Here is a 20,956-nt window from a genome sequence, read left to right as displayed (position 1 = left end):
CATTTCGGTAGTTGTGTTGTTGCTAATTGTTCACCTTTAATTTGAGCTCAAATTGAAAGTCTATCTTTCGTGTATACATAAAATGTATGTGAAAAAACATGGACTTAATTTCTTTCCTAATTTTCCCTCATATTTAAATATACACTGAAACGTACTTGTTGTTGTCTACCTCAAATATGCATATATACAATATCAATCAAGATATTCTTAACAAATTTAGCAAAATAAGCTTGAGCATGTGGAGGTCTGCTCCTATTTATCCAATGAGGTCATTTTTGACTATTTAGGTGACCCCTTTTGGCTCGAGCAAATCTTCCATAATGTAACTTTATAGTTGACCCACTGATCGATAACATTCCGACAACAACGGTTTGCCTACATTGCAAAAAAATATTTAGGCGAAAATTAAAATAAAACCTTTTACTTCAGTGTGTTCAAACTTGTATTTCTCAATGCCAGTGCCACTTCTTACTGTTGGGGAAGAAGAGACCAACCCTATGCATTTACTCCAAATGGTTCAAGAACAGCTTTCAATTTACTTTGGTTATGCATTGGATAGGAATATAGGCTAATTATACAGGAATGGTAAGCAAAAGTATAAAAACTACTGCTGTGGTCATCATTATCCTCTTGCAATAGGATGCGAAAAACGGTGCTAGTACCTCAAAAGTAATTGGAATAAAAAAATAAGTAAAAAAAAACTATTGACCATACCAAAAGAGTTGAAAATAAATGTTCAGTTCTGGCTTTATGAATGAATGAATGAATGAATGAATGAATGAATGAATGAATGAATGAATGAATGAATGAATGGTCTTTATTGTCATTTGATATACGGTAGTACAGGTACCAAACAACGAAATTTGGGAGGGGGGGGGCTCCCCTGGTGCTAGGAAAGAAAAAAAAACTAAAAAACAAGAAGGGAAAACAGCTGGTTTACATAAATAAAGGCTATGTACACTATCCACTATACTATACTATACAAACAAAACACTGTGCTGTACTCTATGCTATGCTATACCTATTCTAACATTTCCTATTCTCTGAACCTTATGTACCCTAGGGTTGTCATATTGCACATAGTGTTATTGCACATTCATTTAAAGTGTCGCAGTTTGCAGGCTTGAAATGTACACATTTGTGCCTCAGCACTACACCTGATTTCAATCCAGCAGCTGCCATCAATCCGTCCAGACTGTCCAGGGCCCAGAACCTAGGTCTTTGCTGTGTTCAGATTCAAACTTTACTGATATGTCAGATTCAAATACACAGAATACAAAACTTTGTAACCAGGAGACTGAGACTTATCAAATCAGTAAGAAGGAGCGATTGTCCGGCCAACAAAAATGTGGTTCTCAGTACAATGGCTCAACTGGGGCAGTCCCAGCTGACCACATTTATAGGTTTACAACATCAGTGGGTGGTTTGTCCTGGGGTTGGCCATAGTAGGTTCAACAGTTAGTCATAGTAGACATAACTGTCCCAGAGTGAGAAGGAACAGTGCAGTGCTTCTTCTCCTCCGAAGTCTTCTGCTTAAAACCTTTGTTTATCACATGACAGTATCCTGCTCTGCATTCTTGTCATTCACACAGTTTTCAGTATTCACACAGTTTTCAGTAAACATTGTCACGTTGTTATTGTATTAAAGACATTTTTTCCAACACTCATCATATTGCGCCCTTCCACACAAAAACACTCCTCCCACCTAGTATATATAACAGCTCCTCAGCTTACACATAGGTATAGAGAAAAAAGTTGTGTAAATGATTTGCTCTTGGATCGCTATCTAATTTTGTCATACTTTGCGGAAGTCAAAGCTCTCACCAGGTGTACCCATTGGCTCCATAGATCTTAGACGAGTGTAATAGTGTGACAGCATGTGTACAGGCAAATGTTCCCGCTGCATTGGGGTGGTGCTGTACCCTTTGGCTGCCATCTCCATCATCTGTAACATCATACTGTTCTTCCCAGACTGGGACACCAAGTATGCCGAGGATGGGCGCATTACGGAGGAGGTGAAGTACATGGGTGGAGTCATTGGAGGAGGGATCATGGTGAGGTTTCTCTTAATTTATTGAATATGTGACATCTTAACTTAGGGGCAAACCTTTATACAAGATACATTTCACATGTATTTCAAAAAGCTTTCTTCAGTTGTTGTTTCTGTTGGGAGTTGTGCACGCAGGTGAAAATTCACATTCATTTCAATAGAAGTGACACAAATGTATTTAACACAAGTGTATTTAATGATACTAATGCCTTCTGTTGAAAAGTGCTTGTTAACTAGGTCTCAAAGTCTAATCAAAGTCTAACCATTTGACCATCTAATCAAAGCTTGGCACTCCCTTGATCAATGAGATACCCTTTGGCAAAAACAACTCTGCACAACCCTTATCAAGTTCAGATATGCTGTGCTTTCATCAAACATTTTTCCTGATATACAATTTATTTAGGTTGATAAGACAAACATGTCTGAGTTCTGCTGTTGAATGTCATTGGAAGTGGGTGGTCGTTGTTTTTAACTTCTCTACAATGATGTTCCAGTACAATAATGTTTCATTTTTGGAATATTTAGAATACTTATAGTTAATACTTTTGGGGGTTTATATCAGTTATCCTACTTAATGGAAAGTGCTGTTTTTTGTGTGTGTTGTTATTGCTTGGTTAAATATGAGACATTTTATGGTACATTTGCAAATATACGTTGCATGCCAGTGGTTGTAGCTTTACACCCACTGACCCCCCCCCCTCTCTCATCAACAGGTGTTGATCCCTGCATTTCACATCCATGTAACTGGGAAGCAGGGCTGCTGTGCCAATCGCTGTGGGGTGAGTCCTCCTTCCAGAAAGGAAAAGAGGAACACTGAAGAGATTACACGGGGCTATGATAGGAAGATATGCAAACATTAATCAGTGTTTCTGTTGTACCGCCTGAATAACTTAATCACAGTTACATTACAGTAACTGTTGAGTACTGCAACACAATACCATGCACTTTATAAAAACAAAAAGACCATAACAAACAGCAGGTGCATCGAAATCTGAAAAGAGGGAATCTAATCTAAAATGGGGGGATGGAGAAGTTGACATACAAGGCGACAACGAATCTGTTGAAAATGTGTTAATTACTTTAATTGTACCTACAGTTTATTGTATGCACTAAGAGGAGTCTAGATTTTCACAATATAAAACAAATTCTTGCCTGCCTCTGTGACCTCACACAAGTGTCTCAGGCAAGGTCACACATCATGTGAACATAATTATACTGAGCCACTCGCCGCATTAGCCTGTAACACCATCATAAACGTATTTCTTCAGATGTTCCTATCTATTCTGTTTGCTGCAATCGGGGTTGCTGGTGCCCTCTACAGTTTTGTTGTGGCAAGGCTTGGTCTGATCAACGGGCCCTACTGCCAAGGTCTAATACTTTGGACAACACCCTTCAAGGACCGGTAAGAGATACGTGTAGCTACTGAAAACACACACAGCACCACACCACTGTATCAAAGAGGTTCTATAACTGTGCCCCCCCCCCCCCCCCCCATTCTCTGTGTATTAGTGAGGAGAGTTACCTTTCACACCGTGATTGGTGGAACCTTTGCAGAGCACCCAAAAATGTGGTGGAGTTCAATGTTGGTCTGTTCACCACCCTTCTGGCGGCTAGCAGTCTGCAGCTGGTGCTGTGTGCCATTCAGATGATCAACGGCCTGTTTGGGTGCCTGTGTGGAACCTGTAACAGAAAAGAGGTACATGGTACATTACTTGTCAATACTTGTGTGTATCAGTGGAGGCTGGTGACTTCCAGAATTGAGGAGGCCACATTTTTTTCTGCTTGCTCGCTTCACTCGCGATGGAATGTTCACTGTTCTTCTTATCTGTCTTTGTTAAAAATTATTAATTTGTGTTTGGCGGTACTGAAGGGATTGGGACACTCTCAGGATGGTGGATGAAGCAGCTTTTATTGCCTGCACAATGGGTCATCAAATAAACAAAACAATTGGCATGAATCTCTGGTCCGCCTGCAGCAGCTATTGTCCCTTCTGCTCAGGCTCACAACATTCACCACAACATACTACATACAATCAATGACATGTCAAAAGCACTCAAACACTATGTCAATCAGACACACAACATACAATTCAGAACAATACTTCATCCATTTCTAATATTTATCCTGCAGAACAGCACTCATACACGCGTGTGGCGGAAAAAGGTACTACATGTGGAATGCAACATGACGTTACTGACTAGCCATGCCTTAGATCGCGAATGCTAGCAACACCACGAGTGGACTCTTACAAAATGCACCAAAACATAGAACTCAAACAACATATGTAATAAGTTACCTGCACAATGGGTCATCAAATAAACAAAACAATTGGCATGAATCTCTGGTCCGCCTGCAGCAGCTATTGTCCCTTCTGCTCAGGCTCACAACATTCACCACAACATACTACATACAATTATTAATTATTAATATTAAAAATAAAACTGTTCAATAAATCCTAAATGTTGTCTACCTATACTGAAATAATATGAATATTAAAAAATGTAAAATATGTTTTTTGTTAAATAAATACAATTATTGCTTTTTTAAATCTCTCTCTCTTCTCTCAAATTATTGGGGAGGCCAGGCCTCCTCCACCTCTATGGAGGAGCCTCCACTGGTGTGTATGCAATTGTATGCAATTATACAGTCAATATAGGTACAGTTATGTAGAGGAGTTGCATGTTCTTTACGAGAAGCATCGTATAATCATTGACTGTGAGGACAACATCCTTGTAACACTGGTCTTTGTTGATTTTATCCCCTGCAGTTTCTGTAAGTTCTGGTGCAACAGATGCTCCTTGTCCACACTCCATCCAACATCAGTGATGACCTAATTGACTGACTGGCGCTCCCCAGAGGATCAAGCAATATTTGTGTTGAAGAAAGGAATATGTTTTGTTTGCATGACATGCCTCTGTCTATTGTGTACATTTCGGTAGTTGTGTTGTTGCTAATTGTTCACCTTTAATTTGAGCTCAAATTGAAAGTCTATCTTTCGTGTATACATAAAATGTATGTGAAAAAACATGGACTTAATTTCTTTCCTAATTTTCCCTCATATTTAAATATACACTGAAACGTACTTGTTGTTGTCTACCTCAAATATGCATACAGTATATACAATATCAATCAATTTATGTCTCACCACATATTCTATTCTTAAGATATTCTTAACAAATTTAGCAAAATAAGCTTGAGCATGTGGAGGTCTGCTCCTATTTATCCAATGAGGTCATTTTTGACTATTTAGGTGACCCCTTTTGGCTCGAGCAAATCGTCCATAATGTAACTTTAAAGTTGACCACCGATCGATAACATTCCGACAACAACGGTTTGCCTACATTGTAAAAAAATATTTTGGCGAAAATTAAAATAAAACCTTTTTCTTCAGTGTGTTCAAACTTGTATTTCTCAATGCCAGTGCCACTTCTTACTGTTGGGGAAGAAGAGACCAACCCTATGCATTTACTCCAAATGGTTCAAGAACAGCTTTCAATTTACTTTAGTTATGCATTGGATAGGAATATAGGCTAATTATACAGGAATGGTAAGCAAAAGTATAAAAACTACTGCTGTGGTCATCATTATCCTCTTGCAATAGGATGCGAAAAACGGTGCTAGTACCTCAAAAGTAATTGGAATAAAAAAAATAAAAAAAATAAAAAAAATGACCATACCAAAAGAGTTGAAAATAAATGTTCAGTTCTGGCTTTACTGGCATAGGGATACCACACAGCCAGGTCAATCAAGGTGTGGATGGAGGACCATCTTATCCCTGTCATGGCCAGCCCAATCTCCATGCCTGAACGCCATTGAAAACCTCCCGAATGTGATCAAGAGGAAGATGGATGTTCTGAATGTACAAGCCATTAAAAAAGCAAAGCCGAGCTGCTTGAATATTTGCGCCAGGAGTGGCATTAAGTCACCCAAATGTGAAAGACTGGTGGAGAGCATGCCAAGACGCATGAAAGCTGTAATTGAAAATCTGAGTTATTCTACCAAATATTGATTTCTGAACTTTTCCTAAGTTAAAACATTAGTATTAAGTAAATGCTCTAAAAATAACAATATTTTTATTTGGAATTTGGAAGAAATGTTTGTACTCAAACACATACCTATAAATAGTAAAAACCATACACTGGAGTTGTGTATATCCATATTCAAACAAATCTGTACATTTCTGTAGTTTCTAAGTCATGAACTTTGAAATAAACTAACCCTTTATTTCCCTGTAGTGTCTAGTGTTTGATTATTTGTGCAAGAGATGTATTGACAGAAGCAAAAGAAATGTGCACCTACTGGGTGCACATAGACATATTATTCACAATACTAGCAGTGTATCTCTAAACCTCACCTTTGTATGAAGTCCATGAAACAGCAGTGATCATTATGGAGACCATACTACAGTCTCTGGTCAGGGAAAATGTTGAATGCAATCACATGCTGCAGTATTACAAACTAGATGCCCTTCTGTACATTTTAAATGTCTGTTCAACCTCAGTAAAAACACATAATAAGTGCATGTCTTTGTCCTCCAGTCACACTTTTAATGCAAGTCATATACTTAAATTGCAATACAAAAACTATTTTAACCAACATGAACATCCTTGTAAGATACATTCATGTATTCTTTGTTTACTTAGTCCTGATCATTTTGTATCTATATTAAATAAGGTATTCTTATGATTTGTTACACACATTGTACATGGACAATGCTCAAAATACACAACTCAACATCATAGGAATGTGTTTTTAAGAATTCTAAATGGCAAACTGTCTAGAAATACAATGATACCTGTCTACTAAAACATATTGTGCAAATGGTAGTTTTGATTATGAAGAGGCAATTCTAATGGTCTTGCACATTACTGTATGGGATCACATAACATAAAAGGCAAAAGGTAGTGGTTAAAAGGCAAACAACAATATGTAATATTACAAAAAGGTGGAGACATCATAACAGTTATATTTCAGGCAACTGTTGTCAAACTGAAATGTACTTAAATAGAGTGAATAAAAAGCTAGTGTATGTTGCCTTTGTATTAAAGAATATGGCCAGTTGAGTAACTGTTCCCCATACATACATTATACATCATACATACAACACCTCTCTGACTGTATTCTCCTTGGGATGGCTAGAAGCTACAGCACTGACGAGTGCTTTTCACATGGGAGTACCCACACTAGGAACTAGTGCTCAAGACCACTCAATTCGAGTCTTTAGTAAAGGAGTGCATTTACCATTTGAAAAGTTGCCTGTGTATATAGCTGTTGAGGTAGACATGAGACCACAATAGGACAGGAGTGTTTTCTACAGTTAATTAAGGTGTTCTTCTGAACTTCTTCTTTAAAATGGTACACTGTCAGTAAAGGTTCATCAATACTGCATCCTCCTTGATCCTGCTTCATGACAGGCTTACCTGGCACATGGTTTTGTAAGTAGACCCAGTATATATCCAGACAAATATTCAAATTTGAATAAAAGTCTCTAAAACATAACAAATAAATAACTTCAAATGTTTGCCACAGTGTGTCTGAGGAGTTTGACCAAGAGAGGTGGATTGTGGTAGGAGTGGTTACAATGTAAGATAAACAAAAACAATGACAAGGCAATAAAGGACAGGGAGGAGATGAGGAGCAGGGTACGAGGAGCAGGTCAGCTGTCAAACTGCTTCATCATGATTTTACGGCTGGCCTCATAACCCAGGAAGAGAGCTCCGTTGGCAGGGAAAGTACGGATCATGGTGGGGGTAAGACCAGAGTAGAGTGCCCTCACACCTGAATATGGGCAGAGGAAGAGACAAGGAACATTATGCACTGTTGTCCTTCCACATTGGACATCCAGAATTCTTTGGTGATACTTTGATAGAACAGTTGTTCATCATAGGAAGAGAAAAAAAGTTTAAATACACTCTGCCTAACAAGGATTCAATGACAGCTCCGATTCAATGTGAACAACTTCTGCATCTCTTCACTCGACAGGAAGTTTTAATTATTTTGTATGTCATATATATATATATGAATGTTTTTCAATTAAATTCAAATGCAAAACATGACTCCGCTGCAAGCCATATGACTGCAAAATATCGAACACACATAGACTACCTTCAGTCCGCATGATGGTCATAAAGGTTTTGAAGAAGCCAGCCTGTCGGCCCGTCATTGACATGACCTGGATCCGAGACTTCACACAGTCCATGGGGTAGACCACAATCCAAAGGCACGCACCTCCAAAACCCCCACTAAACACGACAGGGGCCACACCTGTATCACATACACAACCATAAATCTCATGACCTAAGGGGGAGAGACCTAAGAAGGCATTTAACATAGAAGTTTATTTTGTTTTAAAATGTGATGAAATGTGTCATGTTTAACTTTGTACAATTTAGAGGTTAGGTTTGCTTCTTTTCACTTAGATATTAATTGTAAAATGTTTGCACCCCATCGTAAATGGTTTACGGCTGATTGTTTTACATTAAACTAAACCATGGTTAGTGTAGGTACTTGTATTAAATAGAACATGGCACAACAGCTAATATAGCACATTTCATTACCTCCATGGCAATATGATATATAACATTAGGTTTAGCATAGAGAGACTTTAAATAGTTTAAAAATGACTGCCTGTTACACATTACTTTAATCTCCCATAAAAATGACCTCAACAGACTATGGTGTGTCAGGAGCCAAAGTTCAACATCAACGAGAGCTTAAAGGGCTAGTTTAGGTTTTTGTGTGCTGCAATCAAACATGTTTCTCCACAATTACATTACTTTTTTTTTTTTTTTAATTTGTTTTTCAGATTTTATCCCCTTTTTTCACCCAATTTGGTAGCCAATTTAACCCAACTTAGCATCCAATTATCCCCTGCCTATTGCATAGGATCCGCCGCACGACCCCGTGGCCGGCAGTCCCAGAGGAGGGCGCCAGGCAGACTAGGCTGACTGGCTCCTCGAGCCCAGTACCGTTATTCCGGCACCCAGGGGGCGGTGTTGCGCGACGGATCCTAGTCCAGAAATACTCCTATACCCCCCTCGGAAGCGGCCGGCCAATATGCCGCTTCCCGTGTGCCTCGGCCATATCTGGATCTGGCGAGCCGGGATACGAACCCCGGCCCCGGTGGGCAGCATGCACTAGCGGCCAGTGCGTAGACCGCTACACCACCGCGGGGCTACAATTACATTACTAATATCCCCTAATCTAAAACCCACTGAGCAGGCTAGCTGTAAGGCTCACAAAGTGGAAGTGTGACCTGAGACATAACAGTAAACAGTAGTAACACTACAGTACCTATGTCAACAGTAAACAGTAGTAACACTACAGTACCTATGTCATCCTTGCTGCACTTCATGTAGTCCGCAAAGTAGGAACGGCAGAGCTCATAGGCTCCAAAGAAGCAAAAATAACCAGGCACCTCTCTGGCAATGGTGGTGGTGAGGCCCTGGAAGAACCCCTTTGGCCCGTCATTCTTCATCACAGTCCTCACCACTGACCACACTGTGCTAAAGAGAGAGAATAATACATTGTAACAGTTTTACTGGAGCGGTAACCTCTTGGTAACCACTTGAAAGAATTCAATACAATTGGTAACTACTTGATAACTCACGGTGCCAAGTTGTGCTAGTTATAATACATTCCCAGGCATGGATTATTATTGTGTAATAATTGAAAAGGAGAGAACGCACACCGCAAAAAACGTGGGTGAGGTGCTGGCGACGGAGCAGAATACCATAGGATAGAGAAGAAGCCGCACACTCTTGTTCCAGATGCAAAACAAACAGGTGTACATTTTAATGACACAACAGTTTCGACCAAAGGCCTTTGTCAAGTGTTACAAACAAGATGGTGCATGTCGGCCATTAAATAAACAGGTGTAGGCTAGATTGATTGAATGAGCCACACCTGTGAGGACCCCTGAGATTATACAATACATCATACATAAACAACAAAATCGGTTTTATATATAAGTTTTCAAAAGGCTCAAAATACTGTAGCCTACATGTAAGGGATAGATATAAATAACAAGTGGGTGTTAGCAGAGCTAACATGAATAGTCCTCTTAAATAGTTGGGTCGGATCACCAGGAAGTTTCTTGTAGAACGTCTCATCAGCCAGTTGCCTTAAACATTTCTTGACAACAAATACTGAACAGTTACAATCATTTTTTGTTTATTTAAACAATTGCTCACAATACCTTACATTCACTATGGACTTTGATTTCAATCGCATTCGTTTTCTTGATCTGTGGGTTATACGTGAGAATAACACTTTATTTTCCGATCTGTTCACTAAGCCCACTGCACGTAATAGTCTCCTTAGAGCTCCTGTCATCCTCTTCCACTCAAAAACAGCCTTCCTTACAGTAAATTTTGTAGAGTTAAGAGAATTTGCAGTAGGGAGTCAGACTTTGAGAGAAACATGAGTGCCATGAAGAAAAAGTTCAGCGCAAGAGGTTATAAACAGACCCAAATTAATATAGCTGCTACACGAATTTATGATAGGTCACACTTTTTTCAGAGGAAACCTAAGTCTAAAAATCCATCCATTATCTTCTCTACCCAATATTCTAAACGCTCTGAACAGATAAGAGGCATCATCAATAATCACTGGCATATACTTAAATCTGATACCAGTCTGCACAATACATTTAAGGACCCCCCTCACTGTATTTAAGCGGGGTAGTAACTTGAGAGATAGACTCGTTAATTCCGATCTACCTCCTACTCGTGTTGAACCTAGTCAATTGCTTCTTACACCTATCCCAGATGGTAATCGACGCTGTGGAGCCTGCTCCCAGTGTAACTACACTCACCGTTGCAGCTCTTTTAAGCACCCGCATACTGGGAAGACCATCCCTATCAAAGGGGTGATTACCTGCAACACCAAATCAGTTATTTACTTGATCACCTGTCCCTGCGGGAAGTCCTATGTAGGGAAAACTAGCAGACAATTAAAAACCTGTATTACCGTAGTACCATTAGGTGTAAGAATCTCAATTATCCTGTAGCAACGCACTTTTCAGAATATAACCACCCTATAGCCTCTCTTAGATATATAGGTATTGAAAAGGTCTCCCTCCCCAGACGTGGTGGAGACCTTGACAACCTGTTATCTAGAAGGGAAAACTTCTATATCCACTATCTGAATACTTTGTCTCCTCGCGGTCTGAATGTTGAGTTTGAACTTAAATGTTTTTTGTAACTGTATTGATCGATAGAGACTTTTACGTCATTTGTCACAGCAGCTTATGACGCCCCTCCTAAGGGCTGATGTTCTAGCTGTACTGTGTTTATTCTATGTCTGTAGAGTTGGTCAGATTATATGTCCCACCCAGGTTTTTTCTTCCTTTTTCCCCCCATGTCTCTAATAATTGTATGACCCTTCTTCTTGTCTTTTTTCTTTTAGGACTCAGCGCTCTGCTAACACCCACTTGTTATTTATATCTATCCCTTACATGTAGGCTATACAGTATTTTGAGCCTTTTGATAACTATATAAAACCGATTTTGTTGTTTACAGTATGTATGATGTATTGTATAATCTCACGTGGGTGGGTCCTCACAGGTGTGGCTCATTCAATCAATCTAGCCTACACCTGTTTATTTAATGGCCGACATGCACCATCTTGTTGGTAACACTTGACAAAGGCCTTTGGCCGAAACTGTTGTGTCATTAAAATGTACACTTGTTTTGCATCTGGACCAAGAGTGTGCGGCTTCTTCTCTATCCTATGTTATTATTGTGTAATAACAGTACCATTACCCCATGTTTTTCATTAGTAAATACTGGTCATTTCTGTACCACAAAATATAGTGCTACTCCTTTAATACGATAAAATAAGGACAAAACAGGAAGAGGTGTTCCTCAAAGACACTCACTTTTGCCCACTTGCAATCTTGCCTGACGCCTGCATCTCGTGCATAGCTTGGAGGCGGCACTTCACAAGCTCAGTGGGGCACAGTACCAGTGAGGAGAAAATGGATGCCACCGACCCAGCACATGCTTTCTGCATGTCACTAACCGAGAAAGAATGAAATACACAGGATCCTGCATGAAATGGTAGAATCACTTCTAAAAGATATGGTGAACATTGGACAATAATAAGATGAATGACTACGGAATGGGACAGATGCATGGGATGGCATAAACATGGACCCTTTGGACAGCCATTCCTACAGCACCATACCTGAGTGTGGCTCCAGCGTTCTGTCCTGACATCATGCGGACAACCTCCTGGCAGAAGCCATAGCTCATGAAGAGCACTGAGTTCTCAGCGATGTTGGCCACCAGGGCTGGAGTGGTGCCCTGGTATAGGCCACGTAGCCCCACTTGCCTGTAGGTGGATGTAAAGCAGTGCACAAATCCTCGATACATGGAGGGGAATGTCTGCATTTTCACCTTGGCCGTGTCCAGAGGTTGCCCACTGAAAACACATGCTGTGCCTCCTGGATGCAGTATGGGAACAAGGAGACAGGGTTAGGGTTAGGGAATCTGTTACGGCAGCCTTAACAAACCTGAATCTCATAATTTACCAGCTCTTTGATGACCCATGCAAAATTACACAAAACCTATGCTTTATCCTAGGAGATAAGGATCAGTCTGGGATTTGCAGAGGGCCGTGGGCCATGGAGCAGTGCACACAGTCATTGGAAACAATGGGAACAGGCTGAAAAAAGACAGCAGTCAGCAGTAAACGGCTGGGTCAGATGAGGACTCAGAACAATGGACAACGCTAATGTGGCTACTGAAATGGCTTAGTAGGTCAGTTCAAGGTCTCAAGAACAAGTCAATCTCTTGAATCAAAGCTTAGATGTTGTTGATAAAAGTGTTAAAAGAACCCACACATGTTGATGATAAATATAGAACTATACCTTTCTTGACTATACTAGCCATGGATCAAGTGTAGGTTATAATCCTGGCCAGTATTTATTTCATAAGTGTTTTCTACATCCAAAGCACTTCTAAATGAACTTCTAAATCATCCCCAAATCAATGTACCTATGGCTCCAGCAGAGAGGTCAATGAAGGCCTGGACCACTGGGTGGGGGGCCATGGTGACAAGGAACTCAAACCGTCTGTAGAAATCTGGGTTCCTGCTTTATAAGGTACAGCTCCTGCACAAAGAGGATGCACAAACAACATGAGATACTATTATATGTTTCTCTCTTGCTGTAACACGCAATAAATCAAACAATGACACATCTACTATCACTGTACTTGCGCCAAACTGCTTAATATGTCATTCATCCTATCTCAAAAGCAACGAATTGACGTTCAAGTGGGTGTATCTAGTATGTAATTGTATTGCCATACTGAAACGGATTAGATATGAATTCGATAATCAATAAATCACGCACTGATCTTTAGGAGAAACCAGCCAAGTTATGTTGCAGTAACTCGCGTACATTGGACAACAATTTTCTTAACTTTGCATGGCATGTCCCAATGTCACTGATTCAACCTAGGTAGCAACTGGTTCATTTAAATATATCATTCAATATAGTAAGAAGAAGAAAAACATCCGAGAATGGAAGGAGAAAATAGCGCTCACTCACTAATGTTGTATGATAATATATTGCATTTAAAGTCTCGAGTTTCTATTCCACTGAGTTCAAGGAGCAAGAAGGCGACAACGTCACGCGGCTCCAAGGAAGGACATGTCGCAAAAGTGGGAAATGCTTAACCAAATGGCAAAAATTATGAATGGGAGAGATACACACGGACTTACGGTTTTACAAAAAGGTCTCATCGGGGTGTTAATTTCCACTCTTTTCGTGGACTTTGTCATATTTCGAGGATGCGGTGTAGAAACAGAGTTCCGTCCTCATGCATGCTTCAAGTCCCTACTAACCCATGTGGTTCAACTAACCAGTTACCTAACTAACACTTATGACGCACCGGCGGAATATCCCACCGATGAAAGTCAATCACATCAGACGGTTGATTAACAAACTAAGAATTGTGGAAAATAATAATGCATAATACAGCTGACATTAAAGATGGCAAGCTAAAAAGACACACAAGCTAACATCAGTCAGTGCTAGTAGAAGTTCATTACAACAACAGTAGCAAAAATAGAGGTAATTGAATAAATCAAGTTAAAATACTTAAACAGCTCCGCATCGTTCATTCAGGACTGTCCCAGTCTCACTTACTTGCGATGCTACGTAGAACAGGTAAGGGACACGGCGTTCGTGACCATTTCATTCATTTGTGGCACATAGCATCACATTGTACATTGGGTCTGGAGGGATGGGGATGGCTGCGTTTCCATCCTCCTGGCAAAGCGACACACTACTGTCATAGCTCGCGTTCTGTTTCTGCTCCCTAGCGATAATGAGGTTTACATGGACATTATTTTGCAATGACAACACAACAGAAATAATACAAAACAATAGCAGAATGACAACCAAACAAGAAATTAACTATTAAATAAAGAAAACATGTTCAAGGCTAAAAATCGCACACCCCGGAACCTTTAATATGTGTTTTGTTTCATGGTGGTCTATTTGATCGTTGCACCCAAGAGGAAACGTGTCTAGACGACATTGTAGACATTTGTGAAGAACAAGGATGTACAGAAGGTTACTGCTCTCACTGTATCTGTCTCGAAGTCGTGCAATCCGTGCTCATCATGAGGCGTGTGTGTTGTCAACGAAATGTGACAAAGTGTCACTGCCCTTCTCACGGTAGGTTCACAGAAGGTTGTGTTAGATGGCAGCATTAGCCAGCTCAGCTGCAGTGTAGCCATAATAACTCCATGTCTGTGCAGCTAGCTGTGGCTACTAGTGGCTACACATCTATGCAAACTGAATGAATTAATTAATTAATTAATATAGTACAGGTACCATACAACGACATTTAGGAGGGGGGGGGGGGCTCCCCTGGTGCTAGGAAAAAAAATACTAAAAACAAGAAGGGAAAAGAGCTGGTTTACATAAATAAAGGCTATATACACTATAAACTGCATCAACATCATCTATGCATCAACATCATCTAATGTTTTAGCTAGTAGTAGTGAGCAGATAGCTATTGATATTAGTAATGTAGATATGTCATGTCTTTATTGAAGAGGGCTGTGGGTGGCAAGTTGTCAGAAGAGAGAGTGTATGTGTTGCTGCTTGTTACATTATTTGTAACTAACCTTGAAAATAATCAGTTAATTAGAAAATATGCATAGTCTGAGAAACGTATGCATTAATTATTGTAACAGTAACACAAGCTAACGTTCATGAATTAACTCATAATGCAATATGCAGTGGTACTTATTATACCTATATAACACTGTTCATGTCTCTTATGTAGAGCTACGAATGGAGGAGGCTTCAAGACACTTGGCACAAGTGCCATCTCTCATTGTGAAAATAAAGAGGGTCAACTCCCTCCGAAGGAAGGGATCAAGGAAGACGCAAAGAAGGATGGTGACCTCAAGGAAGCAGTAAACGCGGGTGAAAAGAAGAGGATTGAACTACATGATGTCAAGGTGACGACAATACAGGGCGAGCAGAGGGTAGAGGCTAATATGGAAGGAGACAATGATGCACAGCAGAGAGGTGAAGTAAACATGGAGGTAGTGAAGGAGGAAAAAATGGAAGAAATCAAGATGAAAACAGTAGAAGTCGTGCAGACCTTAGAGGTAAAGATGGAGAGAGACCTGGTAGGGGAGGAGAAGGTAGAGGTCAATAAGGTAGAACAAAGGGAAGGTGTGCATGAAGAGGGCGAGCAGGTGAAGAGCGGGAAGGAGAGTTTGCTGGCTCTCCTGGGAGCTATGAAGGTGGAGGTGACCAACAAGAGGAAGTTTAAAGCCTTAAAGGTACAGCGAAGCTCTGAGCCTGCAGCCAGGCCCACACCAGAAGCCATGGAGAGCACCATCAGTATGTTTCAGAATGCCACTGCTGACACTCCAACCCCAAGGTGAGGAAATAACATAGTTATTTATAATATCCTCTCATTACTGGAAATAAGCTGCTTCTTTGGATACACCCTCATTCACTATCCGCTTGTTAAGTCGTGACGTGTTTCCGGGTCCAACGTTGGCTGAGGCGCTGTCTTCGAAATGCCGAAATAATAATAATAATAAATTATATTTATATAGCGCTTTTCCGAGGCTCAAATACCCTGACAATATGGAGAAAACGGGAAAGTGCTGTGTCCCTTCTTGTATGAATAGATCCGAGTCTAAAAAACGATTAAACTGTCATTCTACCGCTGTAGTTCACAGGTACTCTGGTGGGGGGAATTTCTGGTTTGGACTCGGAAATGGCTAAACGTCACTTTTGACGTCAGACTTAACAAGCGGATAGTATAGTATAGGCCTATGGGAATCTTTACAATGGTGAATTAGACTTACCAGTAGCCTCACTCCCACCTACTTTACTGAATTCATCCTTTCTATGACTTTGTGTGTTTGTATTTAGTGAGACGTTGAACCCCGAGCTGGTTGCTGCTGCCTCGGCTGCTGCCTCCACTCTACCAAACCAAAGCCAGGCGGAGTCTGAGCTCCTGAGACAGTTGAGGCAACATGAGGCCGTCGCAGAGGCCCAGAAGAAAGGGGAAGTGAACAACATTGGGTATGTTTGTTGGAGTCCTGTTCCCTGACTCTAGAGAAGGCTGTAATGGTGTCTAACACATTGTTATGACCACTGTGAAACAAGACATTGACATATGATGATGCCCTAATTTGTTTGTTTTCAGAGATATTATTGCTGACATGAAGGTGGGGAAGAGGCCTAATGGCAGGCAAAATGCACGGCCAGCTAATCAGATCCGCTTTGATGAAGACGGTCGAGGATACACTCATGAAAGAGGTATCACAGGAGAGCTGGATGGAGTTCGAAGGAGGTAGGAATACCCAGGGCTTAGTACAACACTGGTGAAGTTGAAATATCTTATCTTGTCATTCATCTCTCAACATTTCTCAATTTCAGCTATTTATTTTTCACTACCTTTCGTCTAGGAAGTCATCTTTGGATATTCTTTGCTTAAATGGCATTGTTGTTCTTAACTTTTTGAGTAAACCTGAACTTTGGCCCATGACCTTTTGTTTATCAGGAGGAGTCTGTTTTCAGGGAAAAGGCTTAGCATCTTTTCCCCAAGCACTGAACAGGATGAGGCAGACACAGATATTGGTAAGGAATGAGAGGACGTTGACTGTGCAAGTGCTATTCAATGTCTTGTATTCCAAGAGGCACTCTTTTAAAATCAGATTAGATAAGGGTTGAAACCTAAGAGGTTTAATATATTTCAGTTGATAAAGAGTTGATTTGTAAAATCCTAGTTGCTGTGTTATAGTAATAGATGGCGCAATATGTAATATGATTTATTGAGTATTCTTCTTCAATTGCTATGTTTTCAGCTGCTCCAACTCTATGGGATATTGAATTAGCAAATCAAGTAGCTGTGTCAACCAACCAAATGCCTCGCAATGGCTTTGAGGAGATGATCCAGTGGACCAAAGAGGGCAAGTTGTGGCAGTATCCAGTCAACAATGAGGCTGGTGAGTTCTTGATTTGCAGGACAGATGGAGATGTACGCAAGACAGATGGAGAGATACAGAGAAAGACAGTGTTAGGGCATTGCTCAATAAGGTATTTAGTCTGTTCTCTCTCATTGTTAGGTCTTGAGGAGGAGGCCAGCGTTCCATTCCATGAGCATGTCTTCCTAGAAAAGCACTTGGAGGAAGGCTTCCCCCACCAGGGGCCTGTGCGCCACTTCATGGAGCTGGTGGTGGCCGGCCTGGCCAACAACCCCCATCTTACAGTCGTACAGAAGAAGGAGCACATAGCTTGGTTCAGGGACTACTTCCTGCAGAAGGAGGATGTCCTTCAGGATGCAGAGGTTTACCTCAAGTGACCTGTGAATCTTAAAATGAGTCTTTATTTAAAGTCATCTGTGGCATCTGTCACAAATTATCACATGAGATGTATGGGTTGCTCAGTCTAAAATCATGATAAGAAAATGATACGCCCTGCTTCTTTAAAAGCCTGGACTTCAGTGTTATTAACCATAATGTATAGTTGGTTCTATATCTTCAGAGACTCATTGTACATACCATGTCTGTTTCTCCACCTTGAGAATTACACTGTTTCTATAGTGTTGGAAGCAAGAGGAGAAGTAGGACAAACCGGACAAAAGAATGTGTGCTTCAGGTGGTGTCTGCCTGTGCTGCATATGTTGGTATTTCAGTTAAGTTGAAATCACGAACTGAAGTGATATAGCTTCAAAATAGCCATGCTGTTAACAAAATAAACACTGTGTTTTCAACGTCTTATGCAAGGATTGCTTTGTTTAAGGTTGGTGGACTTAAATGGACTAGTTTTTTCTACTTTTCTTTACAGAACATGTTATTAACCCATTCAAAATTATTTTTGGCCATGTCTGCAATGCATCTTCACTGTATGCCTAAAAGGTGTCGGTTTCATGTTTTGGTCTTACCTCATTGTAAGAAAAACAGGATAGAGAGAATGTTTATAGAATGGTTTGATAGAGAATACTTCAGCCTAAGTGGGGTTGTGTGAATGTTCCTATAAACAGTTGGAGAGCTTTTGTTTCCTATCCTGGGATCATGATGGATGGGGTTTTTCCACAGGTCAGTGGTAAAATCAGTGTTACTTTATCAGGACATCTAAGACCCCTTATGCCAAATTGCTTTAAGGATATAAATTGACTCCCACATGTGACATTATTTTCACCCCAAACACGTTTTTACAGGAAAAGGAGTTGAAGGGGTGAAAAAACAATGAAAGTCAATTCCTTCTGATTACATTCTCGTGTTCTAAAAACACACTTAGCAGTCCATTGTGTGTAAGGTTTGGGAAAAAGAAAGCACTTGGCAAATGATTCAATGAAAGGCAGTTGCTTCCTATGGGCATCACCGTACCACCAAAGTCACACTTAAACTCGTCAATTGTGCCATGGAGTTGATAACTTAATATGGTAGGAGTTTCTTTTTTTGTGTGTGAATTTTGAATCAAAAAAATCAAACACTTTATTAGGTAGTATTTATTGTACACCTGTACACCTTCTCATTCATGCAATTATCTAATCAGCCAGTCGTGTGGCAGCAGCGCAATGGATAAAATCCTGCAGATAGGGACTAGCAGCTTCAGGTAAAGGTCACAAAAAAATGGTCAAAGGAGAATGGCCAGACTGGTTCGAGCTGACAGAAAGGCTACGGTAACTCAGATAACCACTTTGTACAATTGTGGTGAGCAGAAAAGCATCTCACAATGCACAACACTTCGAACCTTGAGGTGGATTGGCTACAACAGCAGAAGGCCACGTCGGGTTCACTTCGGTCAGCCTATGAACAGAAAGCTGAGGCTCCAGTGGGCACAGGCTCACCAAAACTGGACAGTTGATGACTGGAAAAACGTAGCCTGGTCTGATGAATCTCAATTTCTGCTGGGGCACAAAGATAGGGGGGTCAGACAGCTGTTGGTGCAAACAGCATGAATCCATGGACCCAACCTGTCTTTTTATGCTGTCCATGTCTCGTTGCTGCTGTTTTGTCCTATGTTATTATGTTTGATCATGTTGCATGTCTTTTTTCTCTCGATTTTAATTGTACTTTTTTAAAATGTAACGTGTCCAGAAAGGCACCAATGAAATAAAACAAATTATTATTGTCAACAGTCAACAGCTGGTGGAGGTGGTGTAATGGTGTGGGGAATGTTTTCTTGGCACACTTTGGGTATGTTAATACCAATCAATCATTTCTTGAATGCCACAGCCTATTTGAGTATTATTGCTGACCATGTGCATATACCTTCATGGCCACAAATTCCCCATCTTCTAATGGCTACTTCCAGCATGATAATGCACCATGTCACAAAACAAAAGTTGTCTTAAACTGGTTTCATGAACATGACAATGACTTCAGTGGCCTTCCCAGTCACCAGATCTGAATCCAATAGAACACCTTTGGGATGGGAACAGGAGATTCAGAGCTTGAAGGTGCACATCATGTCATTTTGTACCACCACCAAAGGCATGTTTCCAACATCTTGTGGAATCAATGTCACAAAGAATTGAGACTGTTTTGAGCCCCTACCCAGTATTAGTATATATCTTGACCTATGTGCCTATGGCCCATGTCTGAATTGTGTCAATGGTTGAATCTATTGAGTAATCCACAAGGTGGCAGGATTATTCCTGGAGTGTTGGCCTTTTCCACTAGGACTAGATTGGGAACCTTTCTTTACCTCCTGAGAAAAGTGGTCGAGGAATATAAATAACAACATAGGCCTACTTCGAGGCCCTTGTTGACGAGAGTAGAGGTGCCACTTACAGGCATAGTTTAAACAGGATTGCTATAAGAAAAGAAATATTGTCCACTCCAGGTAGCTGGACAGAACCAGACTGTACCAACACAGTAAGTGATAGGTCCTTCCTTGTAGATTCTTGAGAGACCCATGATAATTCATTGTATTGCATAATGAGGAAAAACTATCTCCATCGCCTAGTTTGTTTTTTTTTTTTTTTTTTTTTTACAGTGTGGCAAATTTACTCGCAAGCGATGAAGTTTCCTCATCAACCTTACAGCATGCCTAGTACAGTTTGTCCTTCGTGTTCTCAGAGACATATTGATAAATAACTTCACCCTGAGACAACTAGAGGAAACTGAATAGACAGAAAAACATGTTGTTGTACCCCTTGAAATCTTTTCCGTGTAAACTGCCGTGTTTTCGGGGTGAACTAACATAAATATGCATTATGTAAAAGCCAGTCTTGTTTACCTTGTTTAATATAAGGTTATCATTGGTGGCTGGAGGTTGTCACTCAAAGTCTCAGTGGGTGTTACCGGTTGACTCGTAGTCTTGTAACGTAATATAACAGTGATTGACAGTCGACAAGGCAGAGTCAGGCGTGAGAGACGTGATATGGACTTAAACACGGTTCAACT

General features: G+C 40.5%; 3 protein-coding genes across 3 annotated transcripts; 2 read left to right on the top strand and 1 right to left on the bottom strand.

Moving 5' to 3' along the window:
- The first annotated feature begins 1,763 nt into the window (after positions 1-1,763).
- On the top strand, positions 1,764-4,905 carry LOC308156837 (transmembrane 4 L6 family member 5-like). The gene is made up of 5 exons (XM_080530285.1): positions 1,764-2,054; positions 2,764-2,829; positions 3,319-3,452; positions 3,560-3,746; positions 4,818-4,905. The coding sequence occupies exons 1-5, from the start codon at positions 1,878-1,880 to the stop codon at positions 4,824-4,826; spliced, it is 573 nt and encodes a 190-aa protein (XP_080386411.1). The 5' UTR covers positions 1,764-1,877; the 3' UTR covers positions 4,827-4,905.
- Positions 4,906-7,706: 2,801 nt separating this feature from the next.
- slc25a15b (solute carrier family 25 member 15b) lies at positions 7,707-13,105 on the bottom strand (the record flags this gene model as incomplete). The annotated part of the gene is made up of 6 exons (XM_080528899.1): positions 7,707-7,828; positions 8,156-8,314; positions 9,380-9,555; positions 11,931-12,068; positions 12,239-12,497; positions 13,051-13,105. 6 exons carry the CDS (start codon positions 13,103-13,105, stop codon positions 7,707-7,709), a joined length of 909 nt encoding a protein of 302 aa, XP_080385025.1.
- A 1,489-nt stretch (positions 13,106-14,594) lies between these two features.
- Positions 14,595-18,844, top strand: mrps31 (mitochondrial ribosomal protein S31). The gene is made up of 7 exons (XM_080528728.1): positions 14,595-14,741; positions 15,358-15,966; positions 16,470-16,622; positions 16,747-16,893; positions 17,104-17,180; positions 17,408-17,548; positions 17,669-18,844. Exons 1-7 carry the CDS (start codon positions 14,626-14,628, stop codon positions 17,902-17,904), a joined length of 1,479 nt encoding a protein of 492 aa, XP_080384854.1. The 5' UTR covers positions 14,595-14,625; the 3' UTR covers positions 17,905-18,844.
- The last annotated feature ends 2,112 nt before the right edge of the window (positions 18,845-20,956 follow it).

The sequence above is a fragment of the Nansenia antarctica genome (genome assembly GCF_963989245.1).
Source record: "Nansenia antarctica genome assembly, chromosome: 4".
NCBI lineage: Eukaryota > Metazoa > Chordata > Actinopteri > Argentiniformes > Microstomatidae > Nansenia > Nansenia antarctica.
The sequence above is the reverse complement of the archived record's forward strand: the minus strand, read 5'-3'. Positions and strand labels throughout refer to the sequence as shown.